Below are 25137 nucleotides of genomic sequence, written 5' to 3'. Positions count from 1 at the left end.
GTATAAATGTTAAATAATATTGTATATTTACCAATATAAACTTATGAAATCTTAACTCTTACTCGTTTCTATTGTAGCGATAGAAAAGAATGAAATACGTACGAACTAAAACGTAGACGCATGGAATATTTAACTGTAGCATGAATCGTAACGGACAGAATGACGACTTGTGGTGAGATCATGCCGTACCAGTCTACAGTTTGTGTATGGATAATTTTCATGCTACTACTGCTCCTAAGTATATTTATATATACTGAATATATACAATAGTTTGCCGGTAAATCCGATTCAGCAGCACACGCGTTTACTCTACAGTTTGGTTAACTGTCGGGTTACCAACTGTCAAAAAAAATTGTGAAAAATAATTTTTTTTCAATCAACAAGAAATTTTTTGCTCCAAAAATAAACTCAAAAATCAAAATTGAAATTTTTATGTAAGTATCTATTTATTTAGTTTTAATTCACAAGAAATTTATTTTTTTTTTTATAATTAACTTATTTATTTATAGAAACTTGTCAATTTTATTTATTGATAAGATTATATTTTTAGATACTGATAAAATTAAGAAAAAAAAAAAAAAATGAGTCACGGTAAAGATGAAACAATTGGATTAAGAAAAAATTTAGAAGATCAATTAGAGCGATTGGTTCAGCAGTTAGAAGATTTAGAAGAATGTCGGTGAGTATTAAATTATTAGAAAATTAATTTAGAAGATATTTGATCATTTTAATAATTTTTTTAACAAATAAATAATAGCAAAAAAAAAAATTAATTAAAAATTGACATGTAGAAATTTTAAAAAATTAAAAATGTAATTTTTTTTTTAATAAAACTAAAAAATGATCATGTGACTGCTAACTTTAATTGTATTGAATTATTAAAAAAATAAATAAATGTATTATTTATACTGATTGAATCTATTATTTTATAGAGAGGACCTAGAGCTCTCAGAGTATGAAGAAACTAAGAATGACACTATCGAGCAGCTAAAAGAACTGAATGCGAGTCTCAGAAGAATAATATCAGGAGACATAACTCTAGTTGATCAGCTGGGTGCGATGCAATTGGCAACTCAAGCAGCGATTAGCGCAGCCTTTAAAACACCGGCTGTAATAAGGATGTTTGGAAAAAAAGAGCCAAAATTATTGAGAGAGCGGCTGTCATTAATTGAACGAGACACTAAACTTGGTAAATTGAATAAAGAAGCCAGTGATAGACAGAGAGTCGAAGTATTGACGGCCTTGAAGCACTTGGGTGAAACGTTGAGTCAATCTGAATTGGAATTAATACAGAGGCTTACACTTGATAATATTGATACGACAGATTTTATTCAAGTATCTGATTACAAGGAAAAAAGTCAAGTAGCTCGGGCAATAGTTAGTCAAGAAATTAAAGATAATAAAAAAGATTGAATTTTATTCGTTTATTTATTTATTGTTATTAAATTTATTTTACATAGTAGTTATAACAAATAACATTGTTATTTATTTATTTTATTATACTTTTTTTATAAGTTTTATACTCATAAATATAATGATACTTTTTGATACGATGAATCAACAAAAAAAACTTTCAAAAATCAAAGTAATTCTTATTAAAAAGATTATCTCAGTATGTTTACTATAATACCATACAAGTACGCGCACTTTTATTCTACATGTAATAATTACTGATATTTATTTTACTAAAATATCTATTATAAAAAAAAAGAACATTGTATTTGATTTAATTTTTTTAGAAAAAAAAATTTGGCTGCATTAGAAGTAACGAAACGAATGGTGCAATTTATTTTTTACATGCGACACTTTTCTCGATTATTATAATTATTGAATAAATATATATAATTTTTTTGGGTTATTTAAATCTTTAACAAAGAATTAAAAAGAAATATATTTATAATTATTAATTGAAACTTCTACCCTGTGTACCGATTGCACTAAAATAAGGAACTAATTGATATCGCAAACAATCGACACAAGAATAAAATAAAATTGCACTCATTGGGCGTATATTAATATTACAAAAAGAGTAACAATAAAAATAATTATAATATAATTGTTATCTTAAAAATGGAACTTAACTTCTCACAGATATATTTCTCTTAATAATTAACAGTTTTTCTATTTTTAAATAATCAATTAACACCTCTTTCTTTATAATAACGAGATATAATATGAGATAATTCTGCATTTTTATTTTTATTTAATTAATTAATACATTGCTAATGCATTCTTTTTTTTTTTTGCTAACTTTTGATTTAAGCAAATGCTTCTACAATCTGTAGCATAAAGAAACGCTACTATATGCTCTATGATAATTATTTTAATAAATTCAAGTCAATATATGAATATTATCAATTAATGAAAAAGTAAATGGTATTTTTTAAAAAATGGAATTTCATTTTAAAAAAAGTTTTTGATGGAAAAACTTTTATAAATTTTAATATTTAACTATTAAGTTTTAGTTAAAAATGTTAAAACTAGATTAACATTAAATATATTTGTAATTCATACTAATAATAATATTAATGATAGTATTAATAATTATAATTTCTTTAGTCTATTAAGCATATTTGATAATATGTCAGTTATTAAATACATATTATTATATGTATGTAATTTAATAATATAATATTAATCAAAACTCTTAACAAAAAAAAAAAAAAAAAAAAACAATAATAATAAAAATTGAATTTTATCAGACTAGCTGAATTGTTTACGGTAAACCTTTTTTGATAAGTTTTTTTTTTTTTTTAAATAATTCATCTCTAGTACTGGATATATTATGACTAAAAAAACTGACGGCCCAGTTTTTTCATGTTAGTTGTATTAGCTTGACAATAGCTTAGCTAACGTTTACGCCGACAGACACGTTTATGCTCTCGTTGCCAATGAACTTGCTGGCAATCAGTACTGCAATAAGCTGTATTCCAACAGCAGTGGTAAATAGCTTCAGCTTCGCAATTGTAACACTGTAACATCATGAATCATTGATTAAGTATTCGATTAAACATAGTGTTAAATAGACTCGCCAAGTCTGAGAACAATTGTAATTAATTGTACGTCATTGATAAATTGTTTCACACCATAACTATTATTCAAGAAGGCTACTACATCATACTACAAGAAAAAAAAAATAATTAAAAATTTTACCCATTGCTTTTTCTTAATTTCAGAGATAACTTGTTGATGTTTTTCCGTAAGCTGTCGTAATTCTTTGGCATGTTCCGCCTGGAGTCTCTCCAACTCCCGACATTTGTCCAGTTCAAATTCCCTGCGTAGTTTCTCCAAAGCTGGAGCAGTCGTAGTTTGTTCTGATGTCCTCCGTTCCCTCTTCATCTGAAAGCATATCACATACTACTCGAGTACTTTTATAGCGCAAATTAAACCCCATTAATACCAAGACCGACAACAGATTTTTTTTTCTCAACATATTTGCTGATAAATCTTAAAGATCCTTACCTTTGTTGGTGCTGTCTCGGGCTGAACTTCCTCAGTTTGAACAAGTACGCACTTGGACCTGGGTTCTTGGGAACTCGACGTGACCATGTCCTCCTGTGAGCCCTCTTTCTTGAGCCCCTCCGGACAGGTACTGCTGCTGATCCTCAGCGGTGGCTCCTCATCGATAGCGACTGGAAGGAATGGTACTTGTCGCTCCTCGCTGGTGCTCCTGCTGCCGTCATTGACCTCCGGCTTCTCGTCCGGTCCTCCGTTTCCATTTCCATCCCCGTTGGCACTCTCCGACTTTTCCTGATTAAGCTGTATCTCGGAATTTCCATCCGACATCAACCTCTCTACTCTCACTCTCAAGTCTTTTGTAAGTTTGACGGGAGACACGCCGTTCGGCGACGCTACCTGTGATCCTTGCGATGACTCCGATGAATCCTGGTGACGGCGCATCTTTGACGGCTTCGGACCCTCCACGTCGTCAGTCGTTCCCGCGGCATTGGTGCTATTGTTATTGTGAGCTACCGATGAACTCTTGGCAAGCTTCGTCAGCAAGCTCTGGTGGTGCTTCAATTCCTCAAAAGCCCGATTCCATGCGGTTGATCTTTTTATCTGTATAATAAATACTTATATTAGATATTTATCTCACTAAAATTATCAAGAGCTTGCAAATAAATAATTTATAGCTGTAGCGTATATGTAATAATTATATAAATAAAATTTTTAAAAACCCATTCATTGATAAATAATTGCTTGCTAATTTTTCAGCAGCATATCCATTAATTTTATTATACCTTAATATCTTTCCACTTTCCCTTATCCGAATGCTGTGTACAATAATTAACCATTAAAAATATTTAATAATATTTTTACTATACCACTCTCATTAATTATCTTTTATTTAATTAGAGACTATTTAAGATTTCCGAAAACCACACAGTAATTAATAATTGATAATATAAGATACTTATTTTATTACCTGTAAGCTTTGTAAACTAGAAGTAATAGAGCGTATAAAAATTTCTTCAATATTAGCCCTCATGTGATGCCCACCAAAAAACCTGACATCATAAATATTTCCCTTAATTTCCATTACTTTAGCTGGCCAGTACGGGTAGCCTTTTTGTTTGGCATAAACAAGCTGATGAGGGGGATTGCAGGGTATACAGAACCACATTTTTTCAGATTTTTCATTGGATATTCTGTAGCAATCTGCGCACCGACGGATTTCCTTCAAGTCGTAGCAACAATCTTGGTACATTATTTTACCCATTTCTCCGATCACTGAAGCTTCTGAATAACAGAGGAAATAAAAATGATAAACAAAAAATAAACAATATTTATAAAAATAAAATCAATTAAAAAAAAAAAAAATAATAGTCTAATAAAAATCAAATGATCGATTAATACCTCCATGGTATATAATAATATTATGTAATATATTATGTGCATCTGTCTGAAATTCAGCGAGACTTTTGTACTCATTTCTCTTGGTTTTGGCTTCCATGATAGCAAGATCCATGTGATTTTTAATCAAAATTCCCGGACGCCATGAATCCTCGCCTTCACTGATCCAAGTTGGTCCCCATGAACTACCAGCTGGTTTTTCAATAACCGAGCTGTCTGGTACAATGGTTCTGTTTGTTATCTCAGGCGGTAGTTTTGCTCTAAGATGACCACACGTAAATCCTAGGATATGATTGAGTGCTCTTACATCATGATAAGTATCAACACTAATTTGCTCACAAAATTGGCAAATTTTTTGGTCAGAATTATTTGGAGTGTGGCATCTGGCATGATAAACACGGAAGCATGTCTGACAAGTCTCAACATATCCAGATTTTTGGCACTTAAAGCAGTACCAATCGTGACCGTCATCCTCTCTTGGATCCAACGGCAGTCGGTAGCTATCTTGGTCAAGCCCTTTATATTGTGACCTTTTCAGGTAAACCAAACGATCCATAACAGCCTTGTTCAATTCCTCCTGAGCTGCCAGCTCAGGCATATTATAAACGCGAGCAAAATGTCGAATCATTCGATCGTTGCTCGGAAAACTTCTTTGGTGAATAGTTAGCTTTATTGCGTCCCATATTCTCTGGATTGGTACAGGATCTATTCGTCGTCGTACTGGCATTTTTTTTTTTAGTATTCAACTGAAATAAAAATTACAGATTATTTTATTTAATTAGAAAAATTATTTTTCATTAATAAAAATCATTATCAAACCCGTATTGTAGAACAAAATAATTGTACCGTTATAAATGATAAAATTTTCCACAGATATTAACCCTCATACAATACCGTACCCGCATTAAATTTTTTAATAGTTTAGGCAAAAATAAATTTTAGTATTAGTTAGTCATTTTACGAACAAGTTACTCGATGACACTCAATAAAAAATGTACTTTAATTTATTAACAACGATCGGAATTATTTTGATAACATCAAGTTTTATTTCTTCAATACTGCTACTACGAAAAAATTTAAAACAATGTGTCAAGTCATTTATTTTTGTTTTGATTTTATCAGACTTATTGAGCAATATTTTTATAGGAGTACTGTTACTGCTGAAGCAACAAAATATTACTCACGATAACGAACAAGAGACGGAAATCGGAATATTACGTGGTTACAATAATGATACCAGTGACAATCACACAAATTTAGATGATATTAACAATGAATGTGATTTTAAAAGTCTTTTAATGAACTACGCCATAGTTATAGTTCCATTTGTTAATAATTTTGTGTCTGTAGTTAGTAAATCATTGTGTTGTAATTATAATGTCGGATGTGTTAAAAATAAATTAAAAGAACTATTATCGTCAAAAAAAATGTCCAGCGATTCAACAAGTATTGAAGAACTTGGCTCGCAATTTCGGTTCCTTAAAAGGCGAAGTAGTAATATATTGACAATAATAAGTATTGTTGGTCAATGGATGATACCAATTATATCAGTGATGCTATTATATTTAACTGGATATGAAAATATCAACAGTTATATAAGATCATACGAATTAAAGTGTCTTGATATGATGAATTATTCATTTGAGAATTGTTATAGCAATATTAGCAAACCAGAACAGGAACAGTTTGATGGATTAGATACAATTGATTCATTGGATGATATCAGTGTGATGAATACTACTGATTTTATATTTCAAGATGATGATAATAATAACAACACGATAAATGCAATTGAATCTACTGCCACAAATTTGTCAGAGACCAATGAAATAATTTTCAGAATCCAAGAAATAGTACAGTCAGCTTTGAATTACTCTGAAGATACTCCTGAATGGTATTTTTCAAACCAAATATCTGAATTCAACAAACTGAAATTAAAAGAAACAAGAAAAATAAATAATATAGAAGAGAATTTGTTTGATAATGAAATAATGATAAAGTGTATGAAAAATAATAAATGTTTAATACCACCAAATGTTTTGAAAACTCACATGATTCTCTTAATATTTATTATTTACTTTGGATCAATATTATTGTCAACTGTTTACTGTATAAAAAGTAATTACACCTTTGTTAATATCAAACAACATTTACTTTCTGCGGAGTCAATGGATAAAGTAACAGGTGATAAACAAGAATCTGTTGAAGATGAAAAGGATGATAAAAATGAACAACGCAGAAGTTCTGATGCTGTTCAATGGACAAACAGTTGCATTGATGTACAGTCAGCTGAGAATATAAAAGAAGAAACTTATGATGTAGAAAAAATAATATTCATTTGTAAAACTTCTGTATTGTTAGCGGTATTACTATGGACACCAATTTTTATCCAACTTATCGCTAAAATATTTATGTGTATGGAGTCATACTGGTCGATGAATTTTTTTTATTTAGCAGCCATGAGTTATGGCGTGATTAGAAATTTTTTAAACGTGAACATGGTGAAAACAAAAAAAATCGTCCCACAAATTTGATGTTAGCCAACCGACCTTAAATTACTTGATTAAATTTAACCACAAACTAATCAATATAAAATTACAATCATCAAATTAAGTAATTAATTTAATTAATGTAGAAAAAAATTGTTATACCTTTTTTTTTGAATAAATAAAATTATAACTTGATGTCACGAGTGAATTTGGATATTAAATATTTTAATATGGCCATCGATGAGGTTCAAATGCCAATATCTATTAGCATACAAGGCCGTATGTAGACTAAAAGTATGTTCATTTTCTTATCTTTAATAAAATAAATAATACCTGTACTGCATATACCAAAGTAAAGTAATAGCCGCCCGAGTAATTGTCGACCGTACCTTGAACGTAACAATGACAACGAAATTTAATAATAAATATAAATAATAACAATGATAACAGTAATAATGGAGAAAATAAAAAAGTATGATAAAATTACTTGATGAGCGCAAGATATTGGAAAATAACCATCAGTCCATTTTTATTTATAACGGACGTTTAATTACGACTGGAAGATTATCAATTTGTGCTCCAGCCGAAATTTTATCGGGGATTTTATTCACAATCACAGAGTTGGAGCTTTTTTTTTTTTTTTTTAAGAACAAAATTATATGATATGACGAGATGGTATAGTTCCTATGTACTCTCTATCGCCGCTATTACCGACCTACACTTATTATTTACATGTACTCCGCACTTCGTATAAACCCATACACATCCGGGGTATATATTTACTCCATAAATATAAATTGTTAACTAAACATGTACACATATACCTAACCATGTAATATACTTATGTTCATTATAAATATACATATGTAGCGTGTTCACATATCCCCTACCCCCTCCGCCCATAAAAAAAATTACGTTTATTATAAACGTAACTTTAAATGTTGCGTACGCAGCTAATAATATTTTTACTTATTATTGTTATTATTATGTCAATAAGTGATCCATCAATAAATTAATATCAAAATTATTTAGAATTTTCTTGTGTTTTTTTTCCATAAATTAAGTTTAATTTAATTTTTTTTACTTTGCATTTATTTTTTTATTTTTTTTTTTTTATTACTTTTTGATTTAATTACCACTGTGGGAATTGATAAACATAACTGAAGTTAATTTATTTAATTGGTAAATAATATAACTGACACTGCTTATTGTAATTATTTAAGTAAATAAAAAAAAAAAGTTTGACAGCTGATTTGAAGTTTCGCGCGCAGTTTTAGAAATTGAGGTTAGAAAGATTGTGATGTTGGAAAAACAATTACAAGTTTTTTTTGGAGTTTATAAATAAAATGAATTGAACAATTATGGATAAATAAAGTTATTTTGTATAAACAAGTTATTAAATTATTTTATTTATAAAAATATTTATAAATTACCGGTACTAATATTATTAAATTATCAGCAGTGTTTGTAAAAAAAAAAAAAAAAAAAAAAAAAAAAGGTTACATTAAATAAAAGTGGATTTGATAATATATTTATATGTATTGATATTATTTAATCGGACTTTGATTTTAAATTAAAAAAATAATAATTAATTATTAGTCAACACAATGGCTCCAAGCGGACAGACTACTGAAGAAGTTGACTTTGATGGTAAGTTTTATAGCTTTGTTTTTTAAAAATAAAAAAATTAAGTAATTATTATCAATTTTTATTTAATAAATACTAATGAAGAATAACATCTCTTATGTACAAATTTCGTATAATTTTTTATTTACATTAAACACAGTGATAAATAATTATCTGAACAGGAAATTATAGAAAAGAGTCTATATTTTTTTTTAACAAAAATATAATCATCGAGATTGATCTACATCATTACTGAATATCCATATTATCACGGCATAGTATTATTAATACTTAGTCATTAGACAGGTTGAGAAAAATTGCAAATGGTTACTTTTCATGAGCCCATGAGGGAAATTCATGTAAGTCAAATATGTAGACACCCCAAGTGGTCCATGATATACATATAACAATCAGAGTTATTACTGTCGGGCCTATTCCTGCAATAATGAAATCTTTAGTCCTGATGTAACTAGCTGCACTGACGATTGCATTCGGCGGAGTGCCGACTGGCAAGTGAAATGAAAACGAACAACAGAGAGCGACTGGCAGCATCAAGTACAGTGGATGAACTTTCATTGAAACACACTAAAAAAAATATAAAAATTAATTAATACTTGACATAATTATCAATTGTTGAAGCTAGTTGAAATTAATTTATTTACCATTTCAGCTAAAACTGGCACGATTATATTAGCAACAGCAACGTTAGCTGTTAATTCAGTGACAATTTCAGCGAATAAACAGACAATAAATAGAGTAATGATAGAATTAATATTTCTCAAATGACCGAGTGCTTCTCCAAGCATTTTAGAGAGTCCAGTGTCTTTACTGCCAATAGCAATGGCAAATCCACCGCCGAGGACAAAAATTAAACTCCAGTGCATTTTTTGGTGAATTGTCTTCCAGTCAATCAACGCAGGTGACGGTCTGGTCGGTCGTTTACTCGGATCTTTGTCAAATGCACGAAGAAAGTCTAATTTTGATGGTATAATAAATAGCAAAATAATTACTCCAACAACAGCCGTTGAATCTTTCACTGGTCTGTAGAAAAATAAATAATTATTGACATGAATAAAAGGATAAATAATGATAATAATTGTATTTAAATGAACTAACAGGTCTGTAATGTAAGTAGGCCAACCACGTACGAATCCAGGCTTCCTGAAGAACCAAAGAAGCACAACGGCAAGAAAAAGAAAAGCGACAATCGACTCGTACCACGTAACAGGTCCGAGATCTCTGTATCTTTTATCAATAACTGACTTAGCAACTTTTTCGCCTTCCTCGCCGATATTTATGGCACGCGCATCTTGACTTTTTGGCCTAAAAAGTCCCATGTACATAATTTGGAGCCAAAGCCACGTTAGGAATCCCATAATAAGCATCGGTGGTACGGCATAAATCATCCAAGAAGCGAAATTTATTCCAGGACCTTCGTCAAAACGCCTTAAGAATAAAAAAATAAATTTCTATTATCATCCAAGTTTTAATTGCTGACTATTAAATTTATCTAAATAATATTTACTCTTCGTATAATCCTTTCAGGGTTAAATTGACTCCACTTCCGACTATGGTGCCAATCCCACCGATACTCGATGCATACGACGCTGATAAATAATAAACCATTGTACTGCGTGTTGGTCTTTTTGATCTAAAAATATTTATATAATTAAATAATTACTGATACTTTTTTGAACGCAAACTAAAAATAATAAGAGGAAGCAAAATTTTAATAATAGAATTGAATTATTTTGTTATAATTGGTTTTGTTTTAATGAATGGTAACGAACCTTTCATCATGATTTGTTGTTTGGTTAATCGGAATATCATCAAACACAAACATGTCACCGAGACCTTGCTGCACAAATAATATAATATTATGAGCGTACATTATTAACAAGCAATTAATTATGGAACTTAAGTATTTACAACTGTGATATAACTTAATATTAAAGAATTAATTTAATTACCGCTTCTAATTCAACAAGAACTGTTTCAATAATAGGAATCATCATTGCTGTAGCAGCGGTATTTGAAATCCACATTGAAATAAACATTGTGACATAGAAAAGACCAAGACTCAACCTGAAAATAATGCAAAAGTATTATGCTAGTTGGGAATAATGTGCTAAAAAAAATGAAAATAGGAAAATCCTACTTTCTATGACTGCAGCCAATTAATTTGATGATGAGCAAAGCGACTCGCATATGTAATCCTGAATTTTCAATGACAACTGCTATGATCAGACTGCCCAAAAACATGAGCGTGGTGTCATTAATATAAGCATCGCATGTAGCACCCGTGTTTAGAATTCCTAATAGCGGATAGAGTACTACTGGTATCATTCCTGTTATTGGCAATGGCAAACTTTCAGTGACCCAGTACATGGCCATTATTGCAATTACATATAAACATTTATACATTCGCTCATTATTTATTATTATCAAGGGTAATAGAATCAATGGCCAGATGATTAAGACCAATGTCTTCCAGTACATACAAACAAATCTTCGAAGCAGCTTGCTGCAGCCGTCTTTCTTCCTGAAATAAAAATAAAATTTATTCAAATCAACAAAATTATACTGTAATTTAAATAAGTGGCCCAATCTAACTTAATTTGACAATTCAAATGATCATAGCTTTATAAAGTTAATATTTATTTACTGATTAATTAAGTTTATTTACTTACTCTTTAGCACCATCTTCGACTTTTACAACAATTTCGTCTGCTTGAGTAACCATTTTAATCTTAATCTCTTGTTAATTCTTTCTAGTTTTTGAATCTTCAGCCTTATATATTACTGAAATAATTAAAATTTTTTATTATTATTGTTCTTTGAAAAGTAATTTTTATAATTATTTTTTTTACAACTCAAGTGTTATTACTCTGGCCGAATCACTCATAAAAAAAATAATAAATATTTCCTAATCATATCTAAATGTATACAGCTTAATGTTATATAACATTGTTACAATATTCAAAATAACATTAAACAATTTTTAGTTATTTTTTTATAACACATGTATTTAAGTAACTAGAATTTAATTTAAACCTCGTACTACATTGACAAGACTATGTGCAGCTGCCGTTTTAGCCTGCCATAGCTTCAATTGACACGCTAACCCTCTACATTAACGAGCACTTTTCACCATTGTTCACTTTTTTTATAATTTTACATAGCTTAGCTCACTTTTCAAGTACTGCAGTGCTTCGACAGTTATTTTATGTTTATTATATCTTCATCGCTGTCCTGAAGATAAATTATATTTTTAATTTCATCATTTTTGATACTAATCTCTACTAAGTTACTAAAAAAAAAGATTTTAAACATTCCATTAAAAATTTTACGGGTAATAATAAAGTAATTACTCACCTTCATGTTCAAAAATTTGTAACTTTTTTTTTTTTTTTTCAATCAAAATATTTTATCCAAGTCACAATGGCGTTTAAAAAGAAGATATAAATAGCGAACACGTGGTTTTCCAGGAAAATATTTTTCGTATCACTAATTCGTTAAATTTTAATATAATTTACAAAAAAAAAAAAAAAAAAAAAAAATTAATTTTTATTTATCAAAAAATTTTTTGTTGAATTTCAAACTTGAGTTTTAAAAAAATAATTTTTTTTTAAATAATTTTTAACCGAACATTTTTTAAAAATGAAATTTTAATTGAATAAATAAAAATATAAAAAAAAAAAAAAATAATAAATTCCAGAGTGACAATCCGAGCGGTAGAAGAATCAACAAGAACTGTAGACCCTCGCGTTTGGGTTCTGGTTATGGACTACAATGGGTTGTAGTGAGTTGTTGTAACTTATCCCCCTTCCCTTATCACCCTATTCATTGTCATGGGTTTTTCGTCGTACTTCTTTAAGCAAGTTCAGAAGCGCTGCTGTGACGTTGTACAGCTACGGTTAAAAATACTTTACAAAAACTATCCACTTAATATATTTATATTTAAAAAAAACAAATATTTAATTTTTCTTCAGTAATTTAATCACAAATATAACCAACAAATAAATTTACAATTCTTTGTAAATTGACGTTATCTTTATGTCCATTATGATATAAAAATGCCTGGAGGTAAATAGTTAAAAATTCAAAAGTTTAATTATCTTTAATTTAATCTATACTGCTTATTCTTTAAGAAAATAAAACGTAAAAATTTATTTAGTGGCAGTTACTGTAATATATATTAGAGTTATAGCATGTTTAGTTATGAAGAAATAAACTCGGATAATTTATAACGCTAAGCGATTATCAAGTTTACTTTTTTAAATTATACTTAGATAAAAACTTAAAATATTTCAATCAAATGGATCAAATGGATCAAATGGATAAATGTAAAGGTATAAAAATAATTTTAACTGTTATAAATAAATTTTTGTTTTTTAAAAGCTTCATCTAAGAATAGAAAATTTAAACATAAATAATTATTTATAGTTTTATTTATTTTCAAAGTCACCAAATTTATTCACTTTACTTTAATTTGTTTCAGAAAAATATCGATTGTATGCAAGTGTATCATTTGCATTTTTATTACTTGGAATTGGAGTGCCTCTATGGTGGCATACGACAGCAGTACCACGGGTGACACTGCCGTACTCAGGAATCGGGGAATTATTAAACTTAAATATTAAAATACGCGGGAATGTTATAATTGCATCAGCTTCCGAGCAGCATGCTCAAGTTATAACAAACCAAATTAAAACGGCGTTTGAAAATTCAAGTAAGGACAAATGAATAATTTAATTAACTTGAAAATTAAAAAAAAAAAAAAATTATTTCCCACGTCCAATATTAGATAACATATCTTGATAAGTATCACAACAGCGAAGCTAGAAGAAAAATTAAAATAACCTTATTGAGCACTCCAGCTGAGATATTTATCAATAGTACCTTTGTTTATTTATTATTTATAGTCTGTTACGTAACAATTATCAAAGAGACAAGTTTGATACATATTTAATAATGCTATAAATTAATTATTTTATAATTATCATTCCAGCGCTGTACAGCCTCAGTGTATCATATGAAGTTATATCTAAGAATCTTGTAAATTCAGTTTTTACGCAATATGACCATGAGAAAATCGCTCATACGTTTGACATTGGAATTGGAGATTTGTTATTTCTCGAAGCGCCGAATCTAAATGAGATTATTGTTGGTCATCATCGGGCTATTTTCTTCCCAACAAATACTGGTAAATAAATTTATTTTTATTTCAATAATCTATTTGAGTGATTCTCTGTAACGACGTTTTAAATCTGTACAAAATTTTCCGACCAAATTATTTTTGATTTTATTAGAAAAAAAAAATTAATAGAGGCTACAAAACTATCGGCTAAATGATAATAAATACACAGCCGATTAAATTTTTGTTTTTTCGATATTCGTGTATCTTTTGCGTATGGACGAATAATTTAAAATTTAAATTTTAAGTTTCAATTTTGGGAAAAAAACCAAAATTTACTTCATTTTGGTTTTCAATGCTTCAAATATAAATATTTTTTTATTTTCATAATAAATTTTTTTTAATTACAAAATAACAATTTTTCTAATAAAAACATGCCTGGGACAGCAAAAAACATCCTTACAGAGAATCACTCATTTATATTTTTATTTGGATTTAAATTAAAAATTAAAAAAATTTTTCAGATGCGTCTAAACTGGTACAAATATTGTCTCACATGATTCTCAGGGATGAATCACTGATTTTGACAAGAAATGCTATGACAGATCCAACAAAATACAGCTTGGATGAAGAAAATCGTCGCAGATTTCCTCCGAGTTCCACGTACGATGTTTTACTTACAGTCGTAAATCCAGATCCTCAAAAATTAACAGTTAAATGGGATCTGTCTAATATAACTCGGGGTACTTTTAATATTTTTATCTTTATCATTGTTAGATTTTTTTCCTTTTTAAAATGGTTAAAAAATTTTTTTTCAGACTATCTTAAACCATTTTTGGATCAATTGTCAGTCATAGCAAATTTTTCTGTCAAATCGCAATGGCTGTACTTGATGCCTCTGGATATCACACCAAAGCAAATACCTGACAGCAGTGAATTGGGAAGACACTTTGCTTTGTCAGAGAGTATTTTACCGCAATTAATAACACCCCTAGAAAAAAAATTGGGTAAATAAATAAATAAATATAAATAAATTGATCGAATTAATTTATAAAAAATTTATTTTTTTACAGCTTCGCAAGTAAGTTTGCATCCGTGTATAAATCTTGTAATGTACTCAGTTCCTTGCGATCAGTCACCTCTTTATATTTATACTAAGAGCGGGCACAAATCAAAATCTGTAAACAATGTCAAAGCATTTTTATCTCCTCGATGGGGTGGTGTAGTAATTTCAAATTCTCCGACTGACGTTTGTAAACAGGCAATTAAAAGTAATTACGATAAACCTGCTGAAGTTATTCCAAATGCGGTAACGATTATGGGAGTTTTCTTATCACAGCTGAGACTTTTATTGGGAATTCCAGAGCCAGTAAGTTTTGATTTAATTAGAATTTAAATATTTTTATGAATAGTTATTTTATTTTTAGGATGATGAAATTCCTGGGATCATGGTGACTTCCACGCCCGGAGAATCGATTCTCCGTGAATGGGAATTTGACGCGCTTTTACGCGTTCGCGCGATCGAACAACTGACATCAGCGAAATTAACTTTACAGTCACTGGCACAACTTTTGGAGGAAATAAGTAATATTGTTATTACTGAAACTGTCGGAAATAGAATAAAGAATGCTCTTGACCTTATTCATCTGTCGGCGGAAAAATTACTCAATGGAAATTTGATGGAGGGCTTTTCTTTGAGTAAAGAATCTTTTGTAACCGCAGAGAAAGCTTTCACAGATCCGTCGTTATTGGCACTTTTATACTTTCCTGATGATCAAAAGTAAGTAACGCTCACTTTAAACATTCCTGATCGTAAATTATGATAAAAATCGTACGATAATTAACTGATTTTATTTTTACATAGGTATGCAGTGTACATTCCGTTATTTTTACCCATAATGATTCCAGTATTATTATCTTTGAAAAATATAAGCCGGTACTTTTTAAATAAAAAAAGTCATTAAAATATTAGGCGATTTATTTTTCATTTGATAAATTTATTCATGGTAAGTTTTTAACATTTTTGTAATTGAAAAAAATATAAATAAATAATAATATACACGTATAATTAAAATTTGATAAGTTATTCAGTTAATTAAAATAACCGAATTATAAAATATCAGAGATATCAATTTTTTTTTATTGATCCAGTCATTATTTATTGAGTTTTGAAAAATTATTATAGATTGTTTACCATCAAATAGTAAAATCAAATAATTAAATTTTTATATAATATTTTTCTTGCTGTCAGATCAGATAAAGCTTTACGTGTTATTTATATTATAATTAAGCGAATTGAGGTTTCGTTCGATAGATTATAATTATTTGATCATTAACGTAACGAGTAATTGTCTTTTTGTCAGTGAATATTAAGTGTTCAATAATTGCACAACGGTGATTATCTGATCTCATTATATATATATATATATATATTTTTTTTTTTTTTTATTAAAAATATTTTCCAAAAACAAAAGAAGTAAAAATAGTCACCTTAAAAATAATAAAATAAAAAAATTTAGTAAGGCAACAAAACGTTTTTTTAAAAATTATTTTTACAAAATAAATGATCTAATGATAAACAATCGTACAGATGAATGTAAATCGCAAATGAATAAAAGTTACAATGATGATCGAAATGACATAATAATAATAATAATATTAATAATAGTAATAACAATAATCGTAATAGTAATTAGAATAAAATAATGATCCTTAATAAAAATATTATATTGATATTAAAGCTCAAAATTTATCATTTATCAATCATTTGCACGAATGTGTAGTAAGTACACAGTCATTATCGGACTTTCATGAATATTATAACTATAACATAAAAGTAATAATAATAATAATATATTAACAAATTATTAATTAAGTAAAAATATAAAAATTAATAACGACAGATGATAAAATGGTGATTCCTCAGTAGAAAGGTTGATAAAAAAAACCAACCCAGAGATTAAGGAACATAAGAGTAGCGTGAGTGAATAATGAATCGAATAAAAATAAATTAGTCAATTGTATCGATGTACCTAAATTGTTATAGCAATGTAAAAACATAATTTAAAAAAAAATCATAAGAAATAAAATATAAATTCAACTTTGAACTAGCTTTATCGCGTGCTGTAACGCGTCAGCGATCTTCTGAAATACAGGTACATTTTCGCGCTTCGCATAGTCCGAGAGATACATTCTACCACGATTGTAGTCTTTTGTAGCTTGCTCGGTTAACTGTAAAATTAATAATTATAAAATTTTACTTTGAGGAATAATTAAAATATTTATAATAATTAAAAATAAATGTAAATATAAAATTACCTGTTCACCAGAAACAACACAGCCATCGGGCATTAATTGTATACAAAGGACAAGCTTTGCGCGTAGTCCAATTAAATGAGCCGCCAATGCGGCTATAGCAACACCCCGCGAATGCTGAGGTAGTACCAATAAAATAACTCGTGAGCTTTTCATTCGTTGTAACTCTAATGGCATTGTCATAACCGTGTAGTCATTTGCACTTGGTCGGTTTAATGACAGGCCTACTGATCTGAAGATTTAAAACAATTTAAATCAATTAATTTGCGTATATAAAAGGCATTGATCTGCCATTAACCTTTTTAAATTATTGTATTATACTTACTCAATCAGTGGTATAGCTGATGATTCTAACCAAATGTGATCTTTCCCAACGACTCCAATATATAAATCACATTTCTCGGAATCAGGCACATGGCTTTGCGTCCAGTCTAAGACAGAAATAAATTTATTTAGTTATTAAAGTTAATTGATTAATAGACATCGAATAATTGTTTAATAATTACCTTCACATGTGGCTATATTATTTTTAAAACGCTGCATCCATTCATTTGCTAACGCCCAAAATTGCTCTAAATTTATTTGTTGTCCAGCTAAATCTTCTATACTTGAACAATTTTTCATTACACTCTCATAGGTATCTACAATACATTTATTTCTGTATAAGATTAATATAATAATTTAATGTTTATTTTTTTCTTTAAAATTACCAACCTGATTGACTAATGGCATTAAATAATTCAGACATAGACATATTGCACTTAATACTTGATTGCAGCGCTCTCCAGGCCTAAAAATGTAGATGTAAAATTTAAATAATAATTCGTAAAATTAATTTTATAAAAAAAAAAAAAAAAAAAAATACTCACATCTTCTAAACGAACAGTTCCTGTGTCGTTGACGTCGATAGAACCAAACACCTCTTTCAATTTTCTGCACAAAAATAGCCAGAATAAATTTTTTTTATAACTTTTTTTTAAAGATGCTGTTTAATTTTATGTACAATGATCGTTGATAAAAGTTAAGAGTGTTGAAGAATAATATTTACATTGTATCGATGCCATTTTTTCGCGTAGGTTTTATTCCGTCTTCGTGGTTCAAATCTTGAACATTAATTGCTTCTCGAAGAATCTGGAAAAAAAATTTTATTTTTTAAAAATTATTTAAAATAATTTTGAATAATAATTTTATTATTGTAGCAATTATTACTTTGGAAGTTCCATTTAGTGCACCGGAGATACTTTCAAATATGGGAATTCCTTGTCTCTCGGTTAAATATTCAAGTACTAATAGCCCATTCATTAAATCACAATATTCCCTAAAAATATTGTACATAATGTAAATATTTATTGTTTGATATATTAGATAAAAATTAAAAAAAAAAAAATAAATCTTACAATGCGGAAATAGTTTCTCCTAAAATAGTTTGATTTTGCTGATAATGATAAACAACAAGTACTAATGAATGACTTCTTGTAGCCGCTAGTTGAGCCGCCTCAATTATACCCGCCGTATTACGAGTTTGATTATCTATTACGAAAAGTAAAACTTGTGCCGTTTCTTTAGCCTCGTATTCTTCAGCAATTAATTCCGGTCCCCATTGAGAGACTTGCTGTAAATAAATGTGAAAAAAAAAAAAAGAAATTTAATAAATTCATCCGAAAAAATTTTGAATATATTAATAATAAAATAACAATTCTAACCGGATTATAATAAGTAATTCCAAGTCTTTGAAGCGTAGGGATTGCTATCTCTGAACGCCAAGTTGTGGGATTACAAGATCCACCCAAAAATACTTGATATGCCATCCTTTCTAATAAAGATGGAGAAAAAAAAAAACAGATAAGTGAATAAGATTAAAGCAAATAAATGTAACCTGAATGGGCTAAATTGAATTATTGTGGCTCACTTACTTGATCCAATTTTACCATTATTTTCCTTTCCATTACAGTGTAACGAGTGAGAGGTACTCATAGGAACAGTTGCTCTGCAAAAAAAAAAAAAAAAAAAAAAAAATTATAGGTTATTATAGAATTGAATTTAGTCGCTGACTGACTCAGGGTATTTTGAAAGCTTATTATTATTATTAAAAACAAAGTACAGCCGCAGATGGATTTGATACTTAAAAAAATTAGATGCTTAAAACACACCAACGCACGTGAATATTAAGTAAGTGTAGTAATAACAATAATAATAAATGTATTGTAATAAACATAAATTAATGTGAAACTAAAAACAGTTATTCAAAAGAATAAAAAACTGTTTTAAATAGACATACTTTTTTAATATCAAATCCTTTTGCAGTAAGACACATAATGTCTTATTTCGTAATCTTGAATAGTCTCCAACATTGGAGTTGGCTACAAAATAATTACAATTTTTATTTTGTTACAAATAGAAATTTTATATTAAACTAATAATTATTAGATATTAAAATAATACCGTTGTTCGCACAATTGTGCAAGTATCCTTGTAAATGTACTCAAATTTCCAATCATTATACAGGTATCAGGATTATCCTCAGTGCAGTCTTCTGCTTGCTGCAGCATTTCACGCACTTGATGCTCGGCTACTGACAAATTCATGTCTACTAGATTTACCTGAGTACAAAAAACCAACAACAATAAAGACCCCAGCACTCATTTCAACATATTACAAATGATTATAAATAATAATGATTTATACACTTCGATCGTTACTTTACTTCGTTCGAATGCGTCATACCGGACAATTTTTTATTAAATTCACTACTGTACAGAGATGACCCATCGTTTTTTTTTATATAATCTATAATCACGCTATTAAGACTCAATAACACGGAGAATCCACCATTCATAGCGTTGATCGAAGTGAATAATGCTTCCCAAAATAAATGTCTTTTAGTGTAATTTAGATTTTTATCTGTTCAAGACGACATTAAATATAAAAAATAAACGCATTGGCTTGTAATATTACACACGTATAGCGAATAAAAAGTTATTTCAACTAAATAATGTTTAAAGTATTAGTTTATTGTTTATTTCAAAGCAATAATAAATTTTTTGTATGATAAAAAAAAACATACTTACGTAAATTAAAAAACAAATGAGATTGTAAATAAACTTTGATAATAACATTTACAATTCCCATTGTTGATACACTTTGAAAAAAAAATTAAACTATAATTCGTAGGCCTAGTTCATACTCCTTATTCTGTAACAGTAAAAAAAAAAAAAGCAAAGTTAAAAAATCAATAATAAATTTAAATAGAACAAGACTAAAATTGCGTGTACTTAATTACATCAGTATAATATTAACAAAAATATAATTTTTGCGTCGGCGGAATAAATAGCAAAAAATACACTTGCTTGGACGTTATTACTCCAGATATTATTATAAAATAAAGCAAAATAAAAGTGAATGATATTTATGTACAGCTTATTGACTAACCTTGCTGAAACCTCGAGAGTATAGACCCTACACTGTTTGTGTATTACACTCTAAACAAGTCCGTATGTATATATATGTATACGTGGTATAACTTTTTAATTCAATCCCATCGATTGCTTTCATTTTCTCAATTCCTCGATCTTTCTCTCCATCTCTCTTTTTTAAGCTAAATCCAACAATTATTTATCTCTTTCTCGATGCGTACTTATTTTCTCTTGTCTATTTACTCAATATCTCAATGAGCCATACCACAATACAATACTATTGTATTTAATTACTTCCTTCTTATACTTGTTCGATTAAAAATTAACATGAATGGTAAATAACTATTCAAACTCTCCGCAAAATCACATCGACGACAGCAACCTTGCGTACTCGCGCTATTGCTCATACTTATTTATACACACCGTTATATTTAAAATGAAAGAATCAACACACACGGCATCGTGCGCTCAACTCTGAAAAGCAAAAACGGAATTATACTCTGAGCAACATACACACACTCACATGTATATTATATTAATATATATGTATATATATATAAAAAAATCAAAAATTAAAATCTTTTCTTCCCAAAATTGTCACACGCTCCAACTCAGTAAACAATTGAATGATATATTTATTTTTAAAATAAGTATATCACTCAGTTAAACAAATATTTTTATTCATAACTAAAAAATAATAATAATCTGTTTGACAGTAACATTATCACTTGGTATTGTTTCCTGTTTATCTACTTATTTAACTGGATAATTAAAAAAATAATTAACAAAGTTGTTAAACTTACCTTAAAACTTAATTTTAATTCCAATGAAAAATTAAATGCGTCCAAGAATTATAATAATCAATCAAACTTGGTGATATTTCCACGTGACATCAAACATCAAATAACAATAAAATATTCCATCAGACGAGTGTTTTATTTGTGGAATTTATTTATAAAAAGTTGGTTTTTAATTCAACTGAAAATCAATAGTGATTGCTGATCGATAAAAGAAGAAATAAAATAAACATAAATAAATATATATGTATAACAGTGAATGTTAATTAATATCTTACCACGTAAATGTAATTGGTAATTGTTATATTACAATTAATGTATAACAATTGTTTATTTTGTTGAAGATAATATAATATGTATATAGATATAGATATAGATACTGTGATGGTGATTATATATACATATTATGATAAACAACGCGAGTAGTGTAGACACCGAGACAAGATTGTGGCGAGTAAGTGTTTTTACGGTAGCAGCAAAAAAATTTGCGTGTGCGTTGTCTCCACTCACGGTTCGCACACGTACTACTGTATACTGTATATAAAATGTTAAAATGTATAAAAAGAATGACGTAAACCTCTAACAATGAAGCGTGATGTCACACTGTCAACTTGACACACTGCTATATATATCTATATATATATGTATTTATGTATACATCTGAATATATATATTTTTAAAGCACACATATAGTATACGGTTAGCCAGAGTAGTACTTATTTACGAATACAGGCGGACAAACACGAACCGCGAACCGCCAACCGACGGGTTTCATTTTCGCCCCTACTACTTTTATATTATTGTTGTTGTTTTATGTTATACATCGCAATTCATTTATCTCTTTTCACTGACACTCGCTCTTGCTCTTTATCATCGATTCAATGTTTTATCTCTGTCTTTTTTGTTGTTGTTTAGATCTATCCAGTGTGCGATAGCAGAAGATAGAAATAGAAAGGAACGAGAAAGTGCTCTACGCCAAACGTTATTTCGTTTCTTCTCTTGATCAAATATGGTAACGGAGTTTTGTAGGAAATTCAATATATATCTCCGACATATTTTATATTTATAAATATATAAATTCCTTTTTTTATGTATTCATCTTTATCTTGTTTGTTTATTAACTAATAAGTTTATCATTTAATTATGGAGCTCACAAGTTATATTTTTCATTGATTAATTATTTGTTTTGTTTCAGAGACTCTGGAAAAAAAAATTAAAAATATTAATCAATTTCTTCAGTAATAATTTTGACTGATTTTCCTCCAAAATGGATATTTATTTATAACACTGAAGTTGACAGATATTAAAATTATTTTTGGAATTTTATAGCGATTAAATTATTAAAAAAAAATTTAGTTAAAAAATTTCACATGTGAAAATTAATAAAAATTACAAGTGAAAATTTTTAGAAGCATTTTATTATTGTAATTAATTTTTAAAATTCACAGCTTACTGCTAACTTCAATATTATATTTATTTATATAAATTTTTATGAAAAATTACACATTCATCCAAGTCAGCTGATGAGTAAATAAAAATGATTTTTTAATTATTCCAGTTTAGATTTTTTAAACACTATTTTTTAGTTAGTGTAAAAAATTTTTAAAATATAATGCTGCACTTGAAAACTGAAGATAACATAAAACATTAAATTGTACAAAGATGATAAGTTAATTAATTTTTTAGTGATATGTAAGTAGAGTTTGATTACTTAATTGTATGTATACATATTATATATTTTACGCCGTAGAAATTCAATAAGTGTAACACTTATTTTTATGTTACCATTAATATGTTCAGATAAATTGTAGAAGCTCCGCAACGCTGGCTTCATTATTCGAAATTTATCAACAAACGCAGTGGAGATTTTGATGCGTTCATATTTATATATAATTCATGAATATGTGTTATCACCAAAAAAAAAAAGTTTTGTTTTACGTCGCAAAGTATTTTTAAAATTTCCGGTTATATTTGAATCCAGAACTGCCCACTAGCGCCATTTGTTTGAATTAATTTTTAATGATAAAAACGAAATTCCTGAATTGATTATTTTTACAGTAAGAATATTATTTATGTATTTTTTTTTGTAAATAATTAAAAAAATTAAATTTTTTAGTATTTAATTTTAATTTTAAAAACTAAAAATTTCTGACAGCTGACTTAAAAATTTTTTCCAGAAAGTTCATGAACAAAAACGATCAGAGCGACTCTACAGAGTTTGTGAGGTTGTGACTCAAAACAATCGAAATAAACTTTTTTATTGTAAACTGAACCCTACATACACCAGCGCATTGTGATTGTGATTGTAAATTTATATTTTATAAATGCTAATTGTATTTATCAACTATTTTTTTTTATTGAACTGTCAAAAGGTAAACAAGCTCAATTGAAACCTAGGTTTTTTATTATATTATCCAGCTGATGATGTTCTAAGAATAATTAAACATACAATAAAATGTTGGGAATAATTGTGTCCGGTCGTCTGGTAATAGTTAAATCACTATAAATATTTATGTAATTTAATTAGTCAATGTAAATAATTAATTAGTAAAACAATTAATTTTTTTTAGGTACAAACAGACTTTCAGCAAATAAGTGAAAATCAATTTTTGATAAATGTACCAGATGCTGACAATGTCAATCATATTGTTATATTTCTCACGGGTACAGTACCTCTTCCTGAGGGAATGGGTGGTGCAGGTAATCATCAAATAATTTTTTTAACTCTATAATTAATAAATATTAATTGTATTAATAAATTTTCAGTGTACTTTAGCTGGCCAGACTCGAACGCTCCTCCAAACTGGCAGTTTCTAGGTTACATATCTAACAACAAACCATCAGCAATCTTCCGGATATCGGACCTAAAGAAGAACCACGAGTTCGAGAACGCGAATCTCGGGATCTTCGGTGCTAAAATATCTCATTCTGCGCAAATAGGAATATCTGTGGAGCCACTTTCAGCCATTGAACCTTTATCGGCGTTAGTCGCGAGCACAACTACTGAGTCACACGTTAAATTCGCCCAGAAGATGATCATAAACTTCATGAATTACGTATCAAGCTTCTCAGTAACTCAGTCACAGATGACTCCAAACCCTACTGAGAATTTCGTACCTCTATCTTCAGTCCAAGGCTGGTATGAGACTTTCGAACGACGGCTGCAACAAAATCCAAACTTTTGGAAACAATTGTGATGGTTAAAGGGTTAGACACTAAGATTAATTCTCAGCATTCGTCTCATTAAATGTCTTTTATATTCTTATACTTTTTATTAAAATCAATCTTTATTGATAAATAACGCTACCTAATAATATTTATCATTTCTTTTTTAACATACAGTTAAATCAGTTCAGTAATAATAAAAAGAAAAAAAAATTATTCTACATTTATAATTCAAATTTAATTCTAGTTAAATAAGTTAGTCGTAAGTTTTATTTGTTTATTTTTTTTTTTTATGTTTATAAAAAAATCATAAACATTTTACAGTTAAATATTTGAACAGT

General features: G+C 28.5%; 5 protein-coding genes and 1 long non-coding RNA gene across 17 annotated transcripts; 3 read left to right on the top strand and 3 right to left on the bottom strand.

Annotated features, from left to right (window-relative positions):
• The first annotated feature begins 204 nt into the window (after positions 1–204).
• Positions 205–1419, top strand: LOC141534353 (protein LZIC). Of its 3 annotated transcripts, none has more exons than XM_074253668.1 (3): positions 205–434; positions 551–679; positions 933–1419. In XM_074253668.1, exons 2-3 carry the CDS (start codon positions 582–584, stop codon positions 1411–1413), a joined length of 579 nt encoding a protein of 192 aa, XP_074109769.1. In that variant the 5' UTR covers positions 205–434; positions 551–581; the 3' UTR covers positions 1414–1419. The 3 variants fall into 3 exon arrangements, with proteins under 3 accessions (XP_074109769.1, XP_074109771.1, XP_074109770.1); XM_074253670.1 differs by having other exon boundaries at positions 538–679; XM_074253669.1 differs by having other exon boundaries at positions 338–434; positions 510–679.
• On the bottom strand, positions 1415–8878 carry LOC141534325 (zinc finger MYND domain-containing protein 11). 9 transcript variants are annotated; one of them, XM_074253623.1, is made up of 9 exons: positions 7831–8877; positions 7677–7732; positions 7506–7604; positions 4858–5600; positions 4427–4740; positions 4242–4274; positions 3463–4059; positions 3154–3339; positions 1415–2972 (listed from the first exon to the last, which is right to left on the bottom strand). In XM_074253623.1, the coding sequence occupies exons 4-9, from the start codon at positions 5579–5581 to the stop codon at positions 2850–2852; spliced, it is 1977 nt and encodes a 658-aa protein (XP_074109724.1). In that variant the 5' UTR covers positions 5582–5600; positions 7506–7604; positions 7677–7732; positions 7831–8877; the 3' UTR covers positions 1415–2849. The 9 variants fall into 9 exon arrangements, with proteins under 9 accessions (XP_074109724.1, XP_074109725.1, XP_074109728.1 ...); XM_074253624.1 differs by lacking the exon at positions 7506–7604 and having other exon boundaries at positions 7831–8878; XM_074253627.1 differs by lacking the exons at positions 7506–7604; positions 7677–7732; positions 7831–8877 and adding an exon at positions 5674–5790 and having other exon boundaries at positions 3463–3759; positions 3856–4059.
• Positions 8879–9035: 157 nt separating this feature from the next.
• Positions 9036–22784, bottom strand: LOC141534115 (protein I'm not dead yet). The gene is made up of 23 exons (XM_074253252.1): positions 21910–22784; positions 21638–21832; positions 20851–21308; positions 20490–20613; positions 19864–20021; positions 19335–19408; positions 19125–19234; positions 18819–19033; positions 18631–18739; positions 18470–18552; positions 18291–18354; positions 18136–18211; positions 17928–18062; positions 17747–17852; positions 17425–17653; positions 17204–17337; positions 11128–11511; positions 10940–11054; positions 10760–10827; positions 10495–10620; positions 10086–10415; positions 9632–10010; positions 9036–9554 (listed from the first exon to the last, which is right to left on the bottom strand). Exons 4-23 carry the CDS (start codon positions 20535–20537, stop codon positions 9297–9299), a joined length of 3201 nt encoding a protein of 1066 aa, XP_074109353.1. The 5' UTR covers positions 20538–20613; positions 20851–21308; positions 21638–21832; positions 21910–22784; the 3' UTR covers positions 9036–9296.
• Positions 11659–12679, bottom strand: LOC141534371 (uncharacterized). The gene is made up of 2 exons (XR_012480406.1): positions 12345–12679; positions 11659–11771 (listed from the first exon to the last, which is right to left on the bottom strand). It is a non-coding gene; the product is annotated as an uncharacterized LOC141534371 (long non-coding RNA).
• Positions 13031–16074, top strand: Pig-s (phosphatidylinositol glycan anchor biosynthesis class S). Of its 2 annotated transcripts, XM_074253635.1 has the most exons (9): positions 13031–13055; positions 13262–13321; positions 13471–13701; positions 13981–14175; positions 14631–14849; positions 14925–15113; positions 15180–15475; positions 15534–15886; positions 15971–16074. In XM_074253635.1, exons 1-9 carry the CDS (start codon positions 13046–13048, stop codon positions 16068–16070), a joined length of 1653 nt encoding a protein of 550 aa, XP_074109736.1. In that variant the 5' UTR covers positions 13031–13045; the 3' UTR covers positions 16071–16074. The 2 variants fall into 2 exon arrangements, with proteins under 2 accessions (XP_074109736.1, XP_074109738.1); XM_074253637.1 differs by lacking the exon at positions 13262–13321.
• A 1067-nt stretch (positions 22785–23851) lies between the features above and the next one.
• LOC141534352 (protein OPI10 homolog) lies at positions 23852–25012 on the top strand. The gene is made up of 3 exons (XM_074253667.1): positions 23852–24116; positions 24202–24331; positions 24398–25012. Exons 1-3 carry the CDS (start codon positions 24087–24089, stop codon positions 24826–24828), a joined length of 591 nt encoding a protein of 196 aa, XP_074109768.1. The 5' UTR covers positions 23852–24086; the 3' UTR covers positions 24829–25012.
• The last annotated feature ends 125 nt before the right edge of the window (positions 25013–25137 follow it).

Source organism: Cotesia typhae, unplaced genomic scaffold, assembly GCF_013202065.1.
Source record: "Cotesia typhae breed Kobodo isofemale line unplaced genomic scaffold, CoteBio_Ctyphae scaffold_13, whole genome shotgun sequence".
In the NCBI taxonomy this organism is placed as follows: Eukaryota; Metazoa; Arthropoda; class Insecta; order Hymenoptera; family Braconidae; genus Cotesia; species Cotesia typhae.
The sequence above is the reverse complement of the archived record's forward strand: the minus strand, read 5'-3'. Positions and strand labels throughout refer to the sequence as shown.